At 32.7% G+C, this 20401-nt stretch overlaps 1 protein-coding gene across 1 annotated transcript in view; it reads right to left on the bottom strand.

Annotated features, from left to right (window-relative positions):
- LOC134695352 (titin-like) overlaps positions 1 to 20401 on the bottom strand; it is a 47104-nt gene that overhangs the window by 23008 nt on the left and 3695 nt on the right. The window contains exons 4-27 of the mRNA XM_063556576.1: positions 20137 to 20249; positions 18048 to 18152; positions 17314 to 17613; positions 16507 to 16806; positions 15701 to 16000; positions 14894 to 15193; positions 14088 to 14387; positions 13280 to 13579; positions 12473 to 12772; positions 11666 to 11965; positions 10858 to 11157; positions 10050 to 10349; positions 9247 to 9546; positions 8440 to 8739; positions 7638 to 7937; positions 6831 to 7130; positions 6026 to 6325; positions 5219 to 5518; positions 4412 to 4711; positions 3605 to 3904; positions 2798 to 3097; positions 1991 to 2290; positions 1184 to 1483; positions 377 to 676 (exon numbers count right to left, since the gene is read on the bottom strand). Coding sequence (XP_063412646.1) covers positions 377 to 676; positions 1184 to 1483; positions 1991 to 2290; positions 2798 to 3097; positions 3605 to 3904; positions 4412 to 4711; positions 5219 to 5518; positions 6026 to 6325; positions 6831 to 7130; positions 7638 to 7937; positions 8440 to 8739; positions 9247 to 9546; positions 10050 to 10349; positions 10858 to 11157; positions 11666 to 11965; positions 12473 to 12772; positions 13280 to 13579; positions 14088 to 14387; positions 14894 to 15193; positions 15701 to 16000; positions 16507 to 16806; positions 17314 to 17613; positions 18048 to 18152; positions 20137 to 20249 — 6818 coding nt within the window. The remainder of the gene's footprint in view (positions 1 to 376; positions 677 to 1183; positions 1484 to 1990; positions 2291 to 2797; positions 3098 to 3604; positions 3905 to 4411; positions 4712 to 5218; positions 5519 to 6025; positions 6326 to 6830; positions 7131 to 7637; positions 7938 to 8439; positions 8740 to 9246; positions 9547 to 10049; positions 10350 to 10857; positions 11158 to 11665; positions 11966 to 12472; positions 12773 to 13279; positions 13580 to 14087; positions 14388 to 14893; positions 15194 to 15700; positions 16001 to 16506; positions 16807 to 17313; positions 17614 to 18047; positions 18153 to 20136; positions 20250 to 20401) is intronic.

The raw sequence follows: 20401 nt of genomic DNA, 5'->3' as shown, positions 1-20401 counted from the left end.
AGTTAAAGTACATTTTATTGATACACACCCATCTTGCTTTGCATTTTTATAATCATAGTCTTTTGTTGCTAATGCGTACATTAGTAACGTACATTTATTGTGTACACACTGTCAACAATATATTTTTAACACTGGATATTCCATTGAAAAAAAGTAAATTAAAATTTGAGACAAAGACTTAAACGGTCCATACTGATTTTTGATAATATTGTTTTGGCTCCGTCATGTGGATTTTTTTTTAATTTGAGTTCAATTTCTGCTTTAAATATAAAACTTGGACTGAATTTAGTTCTCTAAAATCAGATTGCATTTAATTGATATTTTCAAACGTCATTCCAACTTTTATTCGGTTCTATGAAAGTAAATAAATGTATACCTCCTAATACGGTCAAACTCGTTGGTTCGCTGTTTCCTGTTCCAACAATATTTACAGCAAAGCATATGTAGTCTCCGGAATCCTCTGCAGTAACATGCAGTATAGTCAATGACGGGTCAGTTACCTTTGAGCCATAAACACCGGGACTATCGGATGTTATATTTAATACTGTTTCATTATAGATATGTTGCCAGTATACATGGGTGTGGTTTGGGGAAGAAACTATCATGCATTCTAGAGTCACATTGAATCCATACGTGGTGTTATATGCTGCATGTTTAATTGTTACAGTTGGAATCTCTGTAAGAAGAAAAAGCGAAAGGCAGTTAATGCAAAGGGATTCCATTATGTTTGTTTATATATCAATATTTGGTAGACATTTGTATTATCCCTCCCACATAATTTCAATTTTAATTAAATGATAAGGCGTGCAGTTAAAGTACATTTTGTTGATACACACCCATCTTGCTTTGCATTTTTATAATCATAGTCTATTGTTGCTAATGCGTACATTAGTAACGTACATTTATTGTGTACACACTGTCAACAATATATTTTTAACACTGGATATTCCATTGAAAATAAGTAAATTAAAATTTGAGACAAAGACTTAAACGGTCCATACTGATTTTTGATAATATTGTTTTGGCTCCGTCATGTGGATTTTTTTAAATTTGAGTTCAATTTCTGCTTTAAATATAAAACTTGGACTGAATTTAGTTCTCTAAAATCAGATTGCATTTAATTGATATTTTCAAACGTCATTCCAACTTTTATTCGGTTCTATGAAAGTAAATAAATGTATACCTCCTAATACGGTCAAACTCGTTGGTTCGCTGTTTCCTGTTCCAACAATATTAACAGCAAAGCATATGTAGTCTCCGGAATCCTCTGCAGTAACATGCAGTATAGTCAATGACGGGTCAGTTACCTTTGAGCCATAAACACCGGGACTATCGGATGTTATATTTAATACTGTTTCATTATAGATATGTTGCCAGTATACATGGGTGTGGTTTGGGGAAGAAACTATCATGCATTCTAGAGTCACATTGAATCCATACGTGGTGTTATATGCTGCATGTTTAATTGTTACAGTTGGAATCTCTGTAGGAAGAAAAAGCGAAAGGCAGTTAATGCAAAGGGATTCCATTATGTTTGTTTAGATATCAATATTTGGTAGACATTTGTATTATCCCTCCCACATAATTTCACTTTTAATTAAATGATAAGGCGTGCAGTTAAAGTACATTTTGTTGATACACACCCATCTTGCTTTGCATTTTTATAATCATAGTCTTTTGTTGCTAATGCGTACATTAGTAACGTACATTTATTGTGTACACACTGTCAACAATATATTTTTAACACTGGATATTCCATTGAAAAAAAGTAAATTAAAATTTGAGACAAAGACTTAAAAGGTCCATACTGATTTTTGATAATATTGTTTTGGCTCCGTCATGTGGATTTTTTTAAATTTGAGTTCAATTTCTGCTTTAAATATAAAACTTGGACTGAATTTAGTTCTCTAAAATCAGATTGCATTTAATTGATATTTTCAAACGTCATTCCAACTTTTATTCGGTTCTATGAAAGTAAATAAATGTATACCTCCTAATACGGTCAAACTCGTTGGTTCGCTGTTTCCTGTTCCAACAATATTTACAGCAAAGCATATGTAGTCTCCGGAATCCTCTGCAGTAACATGCAGTATAGTCAATGACGGGTCAGTTACCTTTGAGCCATAAACACCGGGACTATCGGATGTTATATTTAATACTGTTTCATTATAGATATGTTGCCAGTATACATGGGTGTGGTTTGGGGAAGAAACTATCATGCATTCTAGAGTCACATTGAATCCATACGTGGTGTTATATGCTGCATGTTTAATTGTTACAGTTGGAATCTCTGTAAGAAGAAAAAGCGAAAGGCAGTTAATGCAAAGGGATTCCATTATGTTTGTTTATATATCAATATTTGGTAGACATTTGTATTATCCCTCCCACATAATTTCACTTTTAATTAAATGATAAGGCGTGCAGTTAAAGTACATTTTGTTGATACACACCCATCTTGCTTTGCATTTTTATAATCATAGTCTATTGTTGCTAATGCGTACATTAGTAACGTACATTTATTGTGTACACACTGTCAACAATATATTTTTAACACTGGATATTCCATTGAAAATAAGTAAATTAAAATTTGAGACAAAGACTTAAACGGTCCATACTGATTTTTGATAATATTGTTTTGGCTCCGTCATGTGGATTTTTTTAAATTTGAGTTCAATTTCTGCTTTAAATATAAAACTTGGACTGAATTTAGTTCTCTAAAATCAGATTGCATTTAATTGATATTTTCAAACGTCATTCCAACTTTTATTCGGTTCTATGAAAGTAAATAAATGTATACCTCCTAATACGGTCAAACTCGTTGGTTCGCTGTTTCCTGTTCCAACAATATTAACAGCAAAGCATATGTAGTCTCCGGAATCCTCTGCAGTAACATGCAGTATAGTCAATGACGGGTCAGTTACCTTTGAGCCATAAACACCGGGACTATCGGATGTTATATTTAATACTGTTTCATTATAGATATGTTGCCAGTATACATGGGTGTGGTTTGGGGAAGAAACTATCATGCATTCTAGAGTCACATTGAATCCATACGTGGTGTTATATGCTGCATGTTTAATTGTTACAGTTGGAATCTCTGTAGGAAGAAAAAGCGAAAGGCAGTTAATGCAAAGGGATTCCATTATGTTTGTTTAGATATCAATATTTGGTAGACATTTGTATTATCCCTCCCACATAATTTCACTTTTAATTAAATGATAAGGCGTGCAGTTAAAGTACATTTTGTTGATACACACCCATCTTGCTTTGCATTTTTATAATCATAGTCTTTTGTTGCTAATGCGTACATTAGTAACGTACATTTATTGTGTACACACTGTCAACAATATATTTTTAACACTGGATATTCCATTGAAAAAAAGTAAATTAAAATTTGAGACAAAGACTTAAAAGGTCCATACTGATTTTTGATAATATTGTTTTGGCTCCGTCATGTGGATTTTTTTAAATTTGAGTTCAATTTCTGCTTTAAATATAAAACTTGGACTGAATTTAGTTCTCTAAAATCAGATTGCATTTAATTGATATTTTCAAACGTCATTCCAACTTTTATTCGGTTCTATGAAAGTAAATAAATGTATACCTCCTAATACGGCCAAACTCGTTGGTTCGCTGTTTCCTGTTCCAACAATATTTACAGCAAAGCATATGTAGTCTCCGGAATCCTCTGCAGTAACATGCAGTATAGTCAATGACGGGTCAGTTACCTTTGAGCCATAAACACCGGGACTATCGGATGTTATATTTAATACTGTTTCATTATAGATATGTTGCCAGTATACATGGGTGTGGTTTGGGGAAGAAACTATCATGCATTCTAGAGTCACATTGAATCCATACGTGGTGTTATATGCTGCATGTTTAATTGTTACAGTTGGAATCTCTGTAGGAAGAAAAAGCGAAAGGCAGTTAATGCAAAGGGATTCCATTATGTTTGTTTATATATCAATATTTGGTAGACATTTGTATTATCCCTCCCACATAATTTCACTTCTAATTAAATGATAAGGCGTGCAGTTAAAGTACATTTTGTTGATACACACCCATCTTGCTTTGCATTTTTATTATCATAGTCTTTTGTTGCTAATGCGTACATTAGTAACGTACATTTATTGTGTACACACTGTCAACAATATATTTTTAACACTGGATATTCCATTGAAAAAAAGTAAATTAAAATTAGAGACAAAGACTTAAACGGTCCATACTGATTTTTGATAATATTGTTTTGGCTCCGTCATGTGGATTTTTTTAAATTTGAGTTCAATTTCTGCTTTAAATATAAAACTTGGACTGAATTTAGTTCTCTAAAATCAGATTGCATTTAATTGATATTTTCAAACGTCATTCCAACTTTTATTCGGTTCTATGAAAGTAAATAAATGTATACCTCCTAATACGGTCAAACTCGTTGGTTCGCTGTTTCCTGTTCCAACAATATTTACAGCAAAGCATATGTAGTCTCCGGAATCCTCTGCAGTAACATGCAGTATAGTCAATGACGGGTCAGTTACCTTTGAGCCATAAACACCGGGACTATCGGATGTTATATTTAATACTGCTTCATTAAAGATATGTTGCCAGTATACATGGGTGTGGTTTGGGGAAGAAACTATCATGCATTCTAGAGTCACATTGAATCCATACGTGGTGTTATATGCTGCATGTTTAATTGTTACAGTTGGAATCTCTGTAGGAAGAAAAAGCGAAAGGCAGTTAATGCAAAGGGATTCCATTATGTTTGTTTATATATCAATATTTGGTAGACATTTGTATTATCCCTCCCACATAATTTCACTTTTAATTAAATGATAAGGCGTGCAGTTAAAGTACATTTTGTTGATACACACCCATCTTGCTTTGCATTTTTATAATCATAGTCTTTTGTTGCTAATGCGTACATTAGTAACGTACATTTATTGTGTACACACTGTCAACAATATATTTTTAACACTGGATATTCCATTGAAAAAAAGTAAATTAAAATTTGAGACAAAGACTTAAAAGGTCCATACTGATTTTTGATAATATTGTTTTGGCTCCGTCATGTGGATTTTTTTAAATTTGAGTTCAATTTCTGCTTTAAATATAAAACTTGGACTGAATTTAGTTCTCTAAAATCAGATTGCATTTAATTGATATTTTCAAACGTCATTCCAACTTTTATTCGGTTCTATGAAAGTAAATAAATGTATACCTCCTAATACGGCCAAACTCGTTGGTTCGCTGTTTCCTGTTCCAACAATATTTACAGCAAAGCATATGTAGTCTCCGGAATCCTCTGCAGTAACATGCAGTATAGTCAATGACGGGTCAGTTACCTTTGAGCCATAAACACCGGGACTATCGGATGTTATATTTAATACTGTTTCATTATAGATATGTTGCCAGTATACATGGGTGTGGTTTGGGGAAGAAACTATCATGCATTCTAGAGTCACATTGAATCCATACGTGGTGTTATATGCTGCATGTTTAATTGTTACAGTTGGAATCTCTGTAGGAAGAAAAAGCGAAAGGCAGTTAATGCAAAGGGATTCCATTATGTTTGTTTATATATCAATATTTGGTAGACATTTGTATTATCCCTCCCACATAATTTCACTTCTAATTAAATGATAAGGCGTGCAGTTAAAGTACATTTTGTTGATACACACCCATCTTGCTTTGCATTTTTATTATCATAGTCTTTTGTTGCTAATGCGTACATTAGTAACGTACATTTATTGTGTACACACTGTCAACAATATATTTTTAACACTGGATATTCCATTGAAAAAAAGTAAATTAAAATTAGAGACAAAGACTTAAACGGTCCATACTGATTTTTGATAATATTGTTTTGGCTCCGTCATGTGGATTTTTTTAAATTTGAGTTCAATTTCTGCTTTAAATATAAAACTTGGACTGAATTTAGTTCTCTAAAATCAGATTGCATTTAATTGATATTTTCAAACGTCATTCCAACTTTTATTCGGTTCTATGAAAGTAAATAAATGTATACCTCCTAATACGGTCAAACTCGTTGGTTCGCTGTTTCCTGTTCCAACAATATTTACAGCAAAGCATATGTAGTCTCCGGAATCCTCTGCAGTAACATGCAGTATAGTCAATGACGGGTCAGTTACCTTTGAGCCATAAACACCGGGACTATCGGATGTTATATTTAATACTGCTTCATTATAGATATGTTGCCAGTATACATGGGTGTGGTTTGGGGAAGAAACTATCATGCATTCTAGAGTCACATTGAATCCATACGTGGTGTTATATGCTGCATGTTTAATTGTTACAGTTGGAATCTCTGTAGGAAGAAAAAGCGAAAGGCAGTTAATGCAAAGGGATTCCATTATGTTTGTTTATATATCAATATTTGGTAGACATTTGTATTATCCCTCCCACATAATTTCACTTTTAATTAAATGATAAGGCGTGCTGTTTAAGTACATTTTGTTGACACACCCATCTTGCTTTGCATTTTTATAATCATAGTCTTTTGTTGCTAATGCGTACATTAGTAACGTACATTTATTGTGTACACACTGTCAACAATATATTTTTAACACTGGATATTCCATTGAAAAAAAGTAAATTAAAATTTGAGACAAAGACTTAAAAGGTCCATACTGATTTTTGATAATATTGTTTTGGCTCCGTCATGTGGATTTTTTTAAATTTGAGTTCAATTTCTGCTTTAAATATAAAACTTGGACTGAATTTAGTTCTCTAAAATCAGATTGCATTTAATTGATATTTTCAAACGTCATTCCAACTTTTATTCGGTTCTATGAAAGTAAATAAATGTATACCTCCTAATACGGCCAAACTCGTTGGTTCGCTGTTTCCTGTTCCAACAATATTTACAGCAAAGCATATGTAGTCTCCGGAATCCTCTGCAGTAACATGCAGTATAGTCAATGACGGGTCAGTTACCTTTGAGCCATAAACACCGGGACTATCGGATGTTATATTTAATACTGTTTCATTATAGATATGTTGCCAGTATACATGGGTGTGGTTTGGGGAAGAAACTATCATGCATTCTAGAGTCACATTGAATCCATACGTGGTGTTATATGCTGCATGTTTAATTGTTACAGTTGGAATCTCTGTAGGAAGAAAAAGCGAAAGGCAGTTAATGCAAAAGGATTCCATTATGTTTGTTTATATATCAATATTTGGTAGACATTTGTATTATCCCTCCCACATAATTTCACTTCTAATTAAATGATAAGGCGTGCAGTTAAAGTACATTTTGTTGATACACACCCATCTTGCTTTGCATTTTTATTATCATAGTCTTTTGTTGCTAATGCGTACATTAGTAACGTACATTTATTGTGTACACACTGTCAACAATATATTTTTAACACTGGATATTCCATTGAAAAAAAGTAAATTAAAATTAGAGACAAAGACTTAAACGGTCCATACTGATTTTTGATAATATTGTTTTGGCTCCGTCATGTGGATTTTTTTAAATTTGAGTTCAATTTCTGCTTTAAATATAAAACTTGGACTGAATTTAGTTCTCTAAAATCAGATTGCATTTAATTGATATTTTCAAACGTCATTCCAACTTTTATTCGGTTCTATGAAAGTAAATAAATGTATACCTCCTAATACGGTCAAACTCGTTGGTTCGCTGTTTCCTGTTCCAACAATATTTACAGCAAAGCATATGTAGTCTCCGGAATCCTCTGCAGTAACATGCAGTATAGTCAATGACGGGTCAGTTACCTTTGAGCCATAAACACCGGGACTATCGGATGTTATATTTAATACTGCTTCATTATAGATATGTTGCCAGTATACATGGGTGTGGTTTGGGGAAGAAACTATCATGCATTCTAGAGTCACATTGAATCCATACGTGGTGTTATATGCTGCATGTTTAATTGTTACAGTTGGAATCTCTGTAGGAAGAAAAAGCGAAAGGCAGTTAATGCAAAGGGATTCCATTATGTTTGTTTATATATCAATATTTGGTAGACATTTGTATTATCCCTCCCACATAATTTCACTTTTAATTAAATGATAAGGCGTGCTGTTTAAGTACATTTTGTTGACACACCCATCTTGCTTTGCATTTTTATAATCATAGTCTTTTGTTGCTAATGCGTACATTAGTAACGTACATTTATTGTGTACACACTGTCAACAATATATTTTTAACACTGGATATTCCATTGAAAAAAAGTAAATTAAAATTTGAGACAAAGTAAACGGTCCATACTGATTTTTGATAATATTGTTTTGGCTCCGTCATGTGGATTTTTTTAAATTTGAGTTCAATTTCTGCTTTAAATATAAAACTTGGACTGAATTTAGTTCTCTAAAATCAGATTGCATTTAATTGATATTTTCAAACGTCATTCCAACTTTTATTCGGTTCTATGAAAGTAAATAAATGTATACCTCCTAATACGGCCAAACTCGTTGGTTCGCTGTTTCCTGTTCCAACAATATTTACAGCAAAGCATATGTAGTCTCCGGAATCCTCTGCAGTAACATGCAGTATAGTCAATGACGGGTCAGTTACCTTTGAGCCATAAACTCCGGGACTATCGGATGTTATATTTAATACTGTTTCATTATAGATATGTTGCCAGTATACATGGGTGTGGTTTGGGGAAGAAACTATCATGCATTCTAGAGTCACATTGAATCCATACGTGGTGTTATATGCTGCATGTTTAATTGTTACAGTTGGAAAATCTGTAGGAAGAAAAAGCGAAAGGCAGTTAATGCAAAGGGATTCCATTATGTTTGTTTATATATCAATATTTGGTAGACATTTGTATTATCCCTCCCACATAATTTCACTTCTAATTAAATGATAAGGCGTGCAGTTAAAGTACATTTTGTTGATACACACCCATCTTGCTTTGCATTTTTATTATCATAGTCTTTTGTTGCTAATGCGTACATTAGTAACGTACATTTATTGTGTACACACTGTCAACAATATATTTTTAACACTGGATATTCCATTGAAAAAAAGTAAATTAAAATTAGAGACAAAGACTTAAACGGTCCATACTGATTTTTGATAATATTGTTTTGGCTCCGTCATGTGGATTTTTTTAAATTTGAGTTCAATTTCTGCTTTAAATATAAAACTTGGACTGAATTTAGTTCTCTAAAATCAGATTGCATTTAATTGATATTTTCAAACGTCATTCCAACTTTTATTCGGTTCTATGAAAGTAAATAAATGTATACCTCCTAATACGGTCAAACTCGTTGGTTCGCTGTTTCCTGTTCCAACAATATTTACAGCAAAGCATATGTAGTCTCCGGAATCCTCTGCAGTGACATGCAGTATAGTCAATGACGGGTCAGTTACCTTTGAGCCATAAACACCGGGACTATCGGATGTTATATTTAATACTGCTTCATTATAGATATGTTGCCAGTATACATGGGTGTGGTTTGGGGAAGAAACTATCATGCATTCTAGAGTCACATTGAATCCATACGTGGTGTTATATGCTGCATGTTTAATTGTTACAGTTGGAATCTCTGTAGGAAGAAAAAGCGAAAGGCAGTTAATGCAAAGGGATTCCATTATGTTTGTTTATATATCAATATTTGGTAGACATTTGTATTATCCCTCCCACATAATTTCACTTTTAATTAAATGATAAGGCGTGCTGTTTAAGTACATTTTGTTGACACACCCATCTTGCTTTGCATTTTTATAATCATAGTCTTTTGTTGCTAATGCGTACATTAGTAACGTACATTTATTGTGTACACACTGTCAACAATATATTTTTAACACTGGATATTCCATTGAAAAAAAGTAAATTAAAATTTGAGACAAAGTAAACGGTCCATACTGATTTTTGATAATATTGTTTTGGCTCCGTCATGTGTTTTTTTTTAAAATTTGAGTTCAATTTCTGCTTTAAATATAAAACTTGGACTGAATTTAGTTCTCTAAAATCAGATTGCATTTAATTGATATTTTCAAACGTCATTCCAACTTTTATTCGGTTCTATGAAAGTAAATAAATGTATACCTCCTAATACGGCCAAACTCGTTGGTTCGCTGTTTCCTGTTCCAACAATATTTACAGCAAAGCATATGTAGTCTCCGGAATCCTCTGCAGTAACATGCAGTATAGTCAATGACGGGTCAGTTACCTTTGAGCCATAAACACCGGGACTATCGGATGTTATATTTAATACTGTTTCATTATAGATATGTTGCCAGTATACATGGGTGTGGTTTGGGGAAGAAACTATCATGCATTCTAGAGTCACATTGAATCCATACGTGGTGTTATATGCTGCATGTTTAATTGTTACAGTTGGAATATCTGTAGGAAGAAAAAGCGAAAGGCAGTTAATGCAAAGGGATTCCATTATGTTTGTTTATATATCAATATTTGGTAGACATTTGTATTATCCCTCCCACATAATTTCACTTTTAATTAAATGATAAGGCGTGCAGTTAAAGTGCACTTTGTTGATACACACCCATCTTGCTTTGCATTTTTATAATCATAGTCTTTTGTTGCTAATGCGTACATTAGTAACGTACATTTATTGTGTACACACTGTCAACAATATATTTTTAACACTGGATATTCCATTGAAAAAAAAGTAAATTAAAATTAGAGACAAAGACTTAAACGGTCCATACTGATTTTTGATAATATTGTTTTGGCTCCGTCATGTGGATTTTTTTAAATTTGAGTTCAATTTCTGCTTTAAATATAAAACTTGGACTGAATTTAGTTCTCTAAAATCAGATTGCATTTAATTGATATTTTCAAACGTCATTCCAACTTTTATTCGGTTCTATGAAAGTAAATAAATGTATACCTCCTAATACGGCCAAACTCGTTGGTTCGCTGTTTCCTGTTCCAACAATATTTACAGCAAAGCATATGTAGTCTCCGGAATCCTCTGCAGTAACATGCAGTATAGTCAATGACGGGTCAGTTACCTTTGAGCCATAAACACCGGGACTATCGGATGTTATATTTAATACTGTTTCATTATAGATATGTTGCCAGTATACATGGGTGTGGTTTGGGGAAGAAACTATCATGCATTCTAGAGTCACATTGAATCCATACGTGGTGTTATATGCTGCATGTTTAATTGTTACAGTTGGAATCTCTGTAGGAAGAAAAAGCGAAAGGCAGTTAATGCAAAGGGATTCCATTATGTTTGTTTATATATCAATATTTGGTAGACATTTGTATTATCCCTCCCACATAATTTCACTTTTAATTAAATGATAAGGCGTGCAGTTAAAGTACATTTTGTTGATACACACCCATCTTGCTTTGCATTTTTATAATCATAGTCTTTTGTTGCTAATGCGTACATTAGTAACGTACATTTATTGTGTACACACTGTCAACAATATATTTTTAACACTGGATATTCCATTGAAAAAAAAGTAAATTAAAATTAGAGACAAAGACTTAAACGGTCCATACTGATTTTTGATAATATTGTTTTGGCTCCGTCATGTGGATTTTTTTAAATTTGAGTTCAATTTCTGCTTTAAATATAAAACTTGGACTGAATTTAGTTCTCTAAAATCAGATTGCATTTAATTGATATTTTCAAACGTCATTCCAACTTTTATTCGGTTCTATGAAAGTAAATAAATGTATACCTCCTAATACGGTCAAACTCGTTGGTTCGCTGTTTCCTGTTCCAACAATATTTACAGCAAAGCATATGTAGTCTCCGGAATCCTCTGCAGTAACATGCAGTATAGTCAATGACGGGTCAGTTACCTTTGAGCCATAAACACCGGGACTATCGGATGTTATATTTAATACTGTTTCATTATAGATATGTTGCCAGTATACATGGGTGTGGTTTGGGGAAGAAACTATCATGCATTCTAGAGTCACATTGAATCCATACGTGGTGTTATATGCTGCATGTTTAATTGTTACAGTTGGAATCTCTGTAGGAAGAAAAAGCGAAAGGCAGTTAATGCAAAGGGATTCCATTATGTTTGTTTATATATCAATATTTGGTAGACATTTGTATTATCCCTCCCACATAATTTCACTTTTAATTAAATGATAAGGCGTGCAGTTAAAGTACATTTTGTTGATACACACCCATCTTGCTTTGCATTTTTATAATCATAGTCTTTTGTTGCTAATGCGTACATTAGTAACGTACATTTATTGTGTACACACTGTCAACAATATATTTTTAACACTGGATATTCCATTGAAAAAAAGTAAATTAAAATTAGAGACAAAGACTTAAACGGTCCATACTGATTTTTGATAATATTGTTTTGGCTCCGTCATGTGGATTTTTTTAAATTTGAGTTCAATTTCTGCTTTAAATATAAAACTTGGACTAAATTTAGTTCTCTAAAATCAGATTGCATTGAATTGATATTTTCAAACGTCATTCCAACTTTTATTCGGTTCTATGAAAGTAAATAAATGTATACCTCCTAATACGGTCAAACTCGTTGGTTCGCTGTTTCCTGTTCCAACAATATTTACAGCAAAGCATATGTAGTCTCCGGAATCCTCTGCAGTAACATGCAGTATAGTCAATGACGGGTCAGTTACCTTTGAGCCATAAACACCGGGACTATCGGATGTTATATTTAATACTGCTTCATTATAGATATGTTGCCAGTATACATGGGTGTGGTTTGGGGAAGAAACTATCATGCATTCTAGAGTCACATTGAATCCATACGTGGTGTTATATGCTGCATGTTTAATTGTTACAGTTGGAATCTCTGTAGGAAGAAAAAGCGAAAGGCAGTTAATGCAAAAGGATTCCATTATGTTTGTTTATATATCAATATTTGGTAGACATTTGTATTATCCCTCCCACATAATTTCACTTTTAATTAAATGATAAGGCGTGCAGTTAAAGTACATTTTGTTGATACACACCCATCTTGCTTTGCATTTTTATAATCATAGTCTTTTGTTGCTAATGCATACATTAGTAACGTACATTTATTGTGTACACACTGTCAACAAAATATTTTTAACACTGGATATTCCATTGAAAAAAAGTAAATTAAAATTTGAGACAAAGACTTAAACTGTCCATACTGATTTTTGATAATATTGTTTTGGCTCCGTCATGTGGATTTTTTAAAATTTGAGTTCAATTTCTGCTTTAAATATAAAACTTAGACTGAATTTAGTTCTCTAAAATCAGATTGCATTTAATTGATATTTTCAAACGTCATTCCAACTTTTATTCGGTTCTATAAAAGTAAATAAATGTATACCTCCTAATACGGTCAAACTCGTTGGTTCGCTGTTTCCTGTTCCAACAATATTTACAGCAAAGCATATGTAGTCTCCGGAATCCTCTGCAGTGACATGCAGTACAGTCAATGACGGATCAGTTACCTTTAAGCCATAAACACCGGGAGTTTCGGATGTTATATTAAATACTGTTTCATTAAAGATATGTTGCCAGTATACATGGGTGTGGTTTGGGGAAGAAACTATCATGCATTCTAGAGTCACATTGAATCCATACGTGGTGTTATATGCTGCATGTTTAATTGTTACAGTTGGAATCTCTGTAGGAAGAAAAAGCGAAAGGCAGTTAATGCAAAGGGATTCCAATATGTTTGTTTATATATCAATATTTGGTAGACATTTGTATTATCCCCCCCACATAATTTCACTTTTAATTAAATGATAAGGCGTGCAGTTAAAGTACATTTTGTTGATACACACCAATCTTGCTTTGCATTTTTACAATCATAGTCTTTTGTTGCTAATGCGTACATTAGTAACGTACATTTATTGTGTACACACTGTCAACAATATATTTTTAATACTGGATATTCCATTGAAAAAAAAGTAAATTAAAACTTGAGACAAAGACTTAAACGGTCCATACTGATTTTTGATAATATTGTTTTGGCTCCGTCATGTGGATTTTTTAAAATTTGAGTTCAATTTCTGCTTTAAATATAAAACTTAGACTGAATTTAGTTCTCTAAAATCAGATTGCATTTAATTGATATTTTCAAACGTCATTCCAACTTTTATTCGGTTCTATGAAAGTAAATAAATGTATACCTCCTAATACGGTCAAACTCGTTGGTTCGCTGTTTCCTGTTCCAACAATATTTACAGCAAAGCATATGTAGTCTCCGGAATCCTCTGCAGTAACATGCAGTATAGTCAATGACGGGTCAGTTACCTTTAAGCCATAAACACCGGGAGTTTCGGATGTTATATTTAATACTGCTTCATTATAGATATGTTGCCAGTATACATGGGTGTGGTTTGGGGAAGAAACTATCATGCATTCTAGAGTCACATTGAATCCATACGTGGTGTTATATGCTGCATGTTTAATTGTTACAGTTGGAATCTCTGTAGGAAGAAAAAGCGAAAGGCAGTTAATGCAAAAGGATTCCATTATGTTTGTTTATATATCAATATTTGGTAGACATTTGTATTATCCCTCCCACATAATTTCACTTCTAATTAAATGATAAGGCGTGCAGTTAAAGTACATTTTGTTGATACACACCCATCTTGCTTTGCATTTTTATAATCATAGTCTTTTGTTGCTAATGCGTACATTAGTAACGTACATTATTGTGTACACACTGTCAACAATATATTTCTAACACTGGATATTCCATTGAAAAAAAGTAAATTAAAACTTGAGACAAAGACTTAAACGGTCCATACTGATTTTTGATAATATTGTTTTGGCTCCGTCATGTGGATTTTTTTAAATTTGAGTTCAATTTCTGCTTTAAATATAAAACTTGGACTGAATTTAGTTTTCTAAAATCAGATTGCATTTAATTGATATTTTCAAACGTCATTCCAACTTTTATTCGGTTCTATGAAAGTAAATAAATGTATACCTTCTAATACGGTCAAACTCGTTGGTTCGCTGTTTCCTGTTCCAACAATATTAACAGCAAAGCATATGTAGTCTCCTGAATCCTCTGCAGTAACATGCAGTATAGTCAATGACGGGTCAGTTACCTTTGAGCCAAAAACACCGGGACTATCGGATGTTATATTTAATACTGTTTCATTATAGATATGTTGCCAGTATACATGGGTGTGGTTTGGGGAAGAAACTATCATGCATTCTAGAGTCACATTGAATCCATACGTGGTGTTATATGCTGCATGTTTAATTGTTACAGTTGGAATCTCTGTAGGAAGAAAAAGCGAAAGGCAGTTAATGCAAAGGGATTCCATTATGTTTGTTTATATATCAATATTTGGTAGACATTTGTATTATCCCCCCCACATAATTTCACTTTTAATTAAATGATAAGGCGTGCAGTTAAAGTACATTTTGTTGATACACACCCATCTTGCTTTGCATTTTTATAATCATAGTCTTTTGTTGCTAATGCGTACATTAGTAACGTATATTTATTGTGTACACACTGTCAACAATATATTTTTAACACTGGATATTCCATTGAAAAAAAGTAAATTAAAATTTGAGACAAAGACTTAAACGGTCCATACTGATTTTTGATAATATTGTTTTGGCTCCGTCATGTGGATTTTTTTAAATTTGAGTTCAATTTCTGCTTTAAATATAAAACTTGGACTGAATTTAGTTCTCTAAAATCAGATTGCATTTAATTGATATTTTCAAACGTCATTCCAACTTTTATTCGGTTCTATGAAAGTAAATAAATGTATACCTCCTAATACGGTCAAACTCGTTGGTTCGCTGTTTCCTGTTCCAACAATATTTACAGCAAAGCATATGTAGTCTCCGGAATCCTCTGCAGTAACATGCAGTATAGTCAGTGACGGGTCAGTTACCTTTGAGCCATACACACCGGGACTGTCGGATGTTATATTTAATACCGTTTCATTATAGATATGTTGCCAGTATACATGGGTGTGGTTTGGGGAAGAAACTATCATGCATTCTAGAGTCACATTGAATCCATACGTGGTGTTATATGCTGCATGTTTAATTGTTACAGTTGGAATATCTGTAGGAAGACAAAGCGAAAGGCAGTTAATGCAAAGGATTCCATTATGTTTGTTTATATATCAATATTTGGTAGACATTTGTATTATCCCTCCAACATAATTTCACTTTTAATTAAATGATAAGGCGTGCAGTTAAAGTACATTTTGTTGATACACACCCATCTTGCTTTGCATTTTTATAATCATAGTCTTTTGTTGCTAATGCGTACATTAGTAACGTATATTTATTGTGTACACACTGTCAACAATATATTTTTAACACTGGATATTCCATTGAAAAAAAGTAAATTAAAATTTGAGACAAAGACTTAAACGGTCCATACTGATTTTTGATAATATTGTTTTGGCTCCGTCATGTGGATTTTTTTAAATTTGAGTTCAATTTCTGCTTTAAATATAAAACTTGGACTGAATTTAGTTCTCTAAAATCAGATTGCATTTAATTGATATTTTCAAACGTCATTCCAACTTTTATTCGGTTCTATGAAAGTAAATAAATGTATACCTCCTAATACGGTCAAACTCGTTGGTTCGCTGTTTCCTGTTCCAACAATATTTACAGCAAAGCATATGTAGTCTCCGGAATCCTCTGCAGTAACATGCAGTATAGTCAGTGACGGGTCAGTTACCTTTGAGCCATACACACCGGGACTGTCGGATGTTATATTTAATACCGTTTCATTATAGATATGTTGCCAGTATACATGGGTGTGGTTTGGGGAAGAAACTATCATGCATTCTAGAGTCACATTGAATCCATACGTGGTGTTATATGCTGCATGTTTAATTGTTACAGTTGGAATATCTGTAGGAAGACAAAGCGAAAGGCAGTTAATGCAAAGGATTCCATTATGTTTGTTTATATATCAATATTTGGTAGACATTTGTATTATCCCTCCAACATAATTTCACTTTTAATTAAATGATAAGGCGTGCAGTTAAAGTACATTTTGTTGATACACACCAATCTTGCTTTGCATTTTTACAATCATAGTCTTTTGTTGCTAATGCGTACATTAGTAACGTACATTTATTGTGTACACACTGTCAACAATATATTTTTAACACTGGATATTCCATTGAAAAAAAAGTAAATTAAAACTTGAGACAAATACTTAAACGGTCCATACTGATTTTTGATAATATTGTTTTGGCTCCGTCATGTGGATTTTTTAAAATTTGAGTGCAATTTCTGCTTTAAATATAAAACTTAGACTGAATTTAGTTCTCTAAAATCAGATTGCATTTAATTGATATTTTCAAACGTCATTCCAACTTTTATTCGGTTCTATGAAAGTAAATAAATGTATACCTCCTAATACGGTCAAACTCGTTGATTCGCTGTTTCCTGTTCCAACAATATTAACAGCAAAGCATATGTAGTCTCCGGAATCCTCTGCAGTAACATGCAGTATAGACAATGACGGGTCAGTTACCTTTGAGCCATAAACACCGGGACTATCGGATGTTATATTTAATACTGTTTTATTATAGATATGTTGCCAGTATACATGGATGTGCTTTGGGAAAGAAACTATCATGCATTCTAGAGTCACATTGTATCCATACGTGGTGTTATATGCTGCGTTTGTAATTGTTACAGTTGGAATATCTGTAGGAAAAAAAGCGAAAGGGATTAAACACAGTGTTTTTACACATCAATAATTGGTAGACATTTTTATTATCCCTCTCACATAATTTCACGTCTAATTGATTAGTCATATGATATTTTGAAATGATATTTTATTCACTTTATCAATGCTGTTTCATTATGTTATAGTTTTAATTATCGCAGTCTACCATTTTTTAAAAGCTATTATTATAATAGTAGTTTAACTCTGACAGATCCAATGATCATCAATTATTTTACATCTACATTAGAATCATTACCTTTTGTTTTGTACATAAGCACGCTATAAATGGTTTCTGTTTCTGATAAAAGGACGTTTGGCTCTTTCTTGTTCAATTTATCAATCCTAAGTATTTGATGAAAATTCGAAAAGTAGATGTAGTTATTGTCATTGTCAATGCCGTGTTCACCGTTACTTGGTAATCCATCATATACATAAGAAACATTATAACTATTAATGTCTGCTGATTTCAAATCACCAGTATCGTATTCAATCCAGTAGATATGATCTAAATTCGTATCTGCAAAAATTAATTAAACTATGATTTAAAAAAAAAACGTCATTTAATAATTAAGTAAAGATTGAGATAATTCGAGAAATATTGTGTGGAATAACACTGGCCGCATATGGTAAAGGTTTTTCTCATAGTCGAAGGTTGTATGGTTATCTTTATATACTTATACCAACGTTGTTTGTACAGTTGAATTGTCTCATAAGCGATTACTCCGCAACTCCTTAATACTATATAGTCCAAGAAATCTTATGTGGAATAAAATCGGCCGTCGGCATTTTGAATATTGGAAAGAAGGTAACAGTAGTTACAAAAGTTCCTCTAAGGGAAACGAGGAGCACGACCCCACACTGATGCTAGGTCATAACTTAAATAACGCTTCCTCAGTACTCGGAGGATAACAATTCATAACTTTAATAATGATACAATTATGATGGTCGTTCTACGTATTGCTTAAGAATTAAGACTTTCGAGTTCAGACAAATATAATAATCTTGTTTTCATATCTGTTATTAAACATATCAAGATGTAAATATTTGATAATAACGTATCTGTAATACTTTTGACATTTTTGGTTTTACAAATCTTAAAAAGGCTGTTACAAATGAATCTGTTGAAGATGAAACAAGCCCCGTATACAAAATGATAGGTTTGTTTCCTTCATGGTGTTTTAAAAAAACATCTCTTGTCAAATGATAACGATTATAATACATTGAATGAAACAAAACTAATATATGTACGTACCCGATTATACTTAAATGTATTTCTCCTCGAGATTTACATCGCCAGTTTTGAGGGTGTAGAAATAGATTTGTCAACGTTTCGCTATATAGCGGAAACATACTGTCTTAATATTTTGTATGGGTCAATGATATATGATTTGATAGGTCAGGTGACATAATGTTTAGTTATGCTAATTTCTTTTTCGCGTGTTGTTGAAAAATGTCTAGGTGGTAATTTCAGCCATAGACATCGTACAGTTCAAACATGGGTTCGAATCCCGGCGAGGGAAGAACCAAAAATTTGCGAAAGCAAATCTACAGATCTAACATTGTTGGGTTGATGTTTAGACGAGTTGTATATATATATGAGTTGCAAATTTTTGGTTCTTCCCTCGCCGGGATTCGAACCCATGCTACTGTGATATCGTGACACCAAATCGCCTGCACTGCAGCCGTCCCGCTAGACCACACGACCACCTGGGCTCTCAAAAAAAGAGCTTTCGGTGGCCATATGTTACCTTTCCACGTCAGTTTTAATCTAGCGGCGTACTACAGTACATGATATATAAGGCATGAAGATGTTATTGTTACAGATCAGCTAAATTATCTATAGTAAAGGATCCTACAAATTAATGTAAGATACAGTCACAGAAAATAATTATATTCATAAGTACGTCTGAGTCAGTGACAACCCTACAACAGATGTATCCATCGGAAGGCCATCATACATATATATATATATAAGTTGTTTTGTTCGGCGATATTCAACATTTGGAATGTTCTTGGAATACATTTATTACTATTGTTGCCAGAAGTAGTAAAATTATCTGCACGACTACGCTCTCGGTCATAAAACATTACTCAGAACTTGTAGTATACAATGTGCGCTTGAATCAAATATCAAATAATTTGATTAATTGATTTCAGAGACTGGATACGACGATCGTTCTCGATATTCTTACGACCGGAAGTCCGGTTGGAGTACAATTATTGAAATTGGATATACCAGTCGTTATAAAAATTAAGTATCGCACGGAATTACATGTGACCGAAATTATTCTTTCCGGTAAATTTTACACTTTATTTCATGTCTTACGGCAAATGTTTTTTAAAATATCAAATTCATATTATGAAAATGTAAATTTTGAAAACAAAATAAAAATCTGATCAATGAAGACTTATCAAAATGAAACATATTTTGATTAAAGAAACAATAAAATATTTCGGAAATTTGTAAATCACAATACAAAAAAATATATTTGTAATCATACCAATACTCAAGTCACTGACATAACCGATACCATTTGCTATGATAGTTTCTTGATAAGTTCCATTCATTTCAAATTTTCCTATTGTCCCAATGACTGTTCCAAAATATATCCACCTACAAACATTGAAAATAATTGATAAGAAATGATAATGACGCAACAATCTAATTGCACATGACCTCAGTGTTTCAAATCAATATAGGATTAAACACTTTTTTTTAATTATAACCCGGTTAAAACATAAATAAACTGTAGAAAAAATGTGTTT

The sequence above is a fragment of the Mytilus trossulus genome, chromosome 13 (assembly GCF_036588685.1).
Source record: "Mytilus trossulus isolate FHL-02 chromosome 13, PNRI_Mtr1.1.1.hap1, whole genome shotgun sequence".
In the NCBI taxonomy this organism is placed as follows: Eukaryota; Metazoa; Mollusca; class Bivalvia; order Mytilida; family Mytilidae; genus Mytilus; species Mytilus trossulus.
This window is presented reverse-complemented; position numbering and strand designations above follow the sequence as displayed.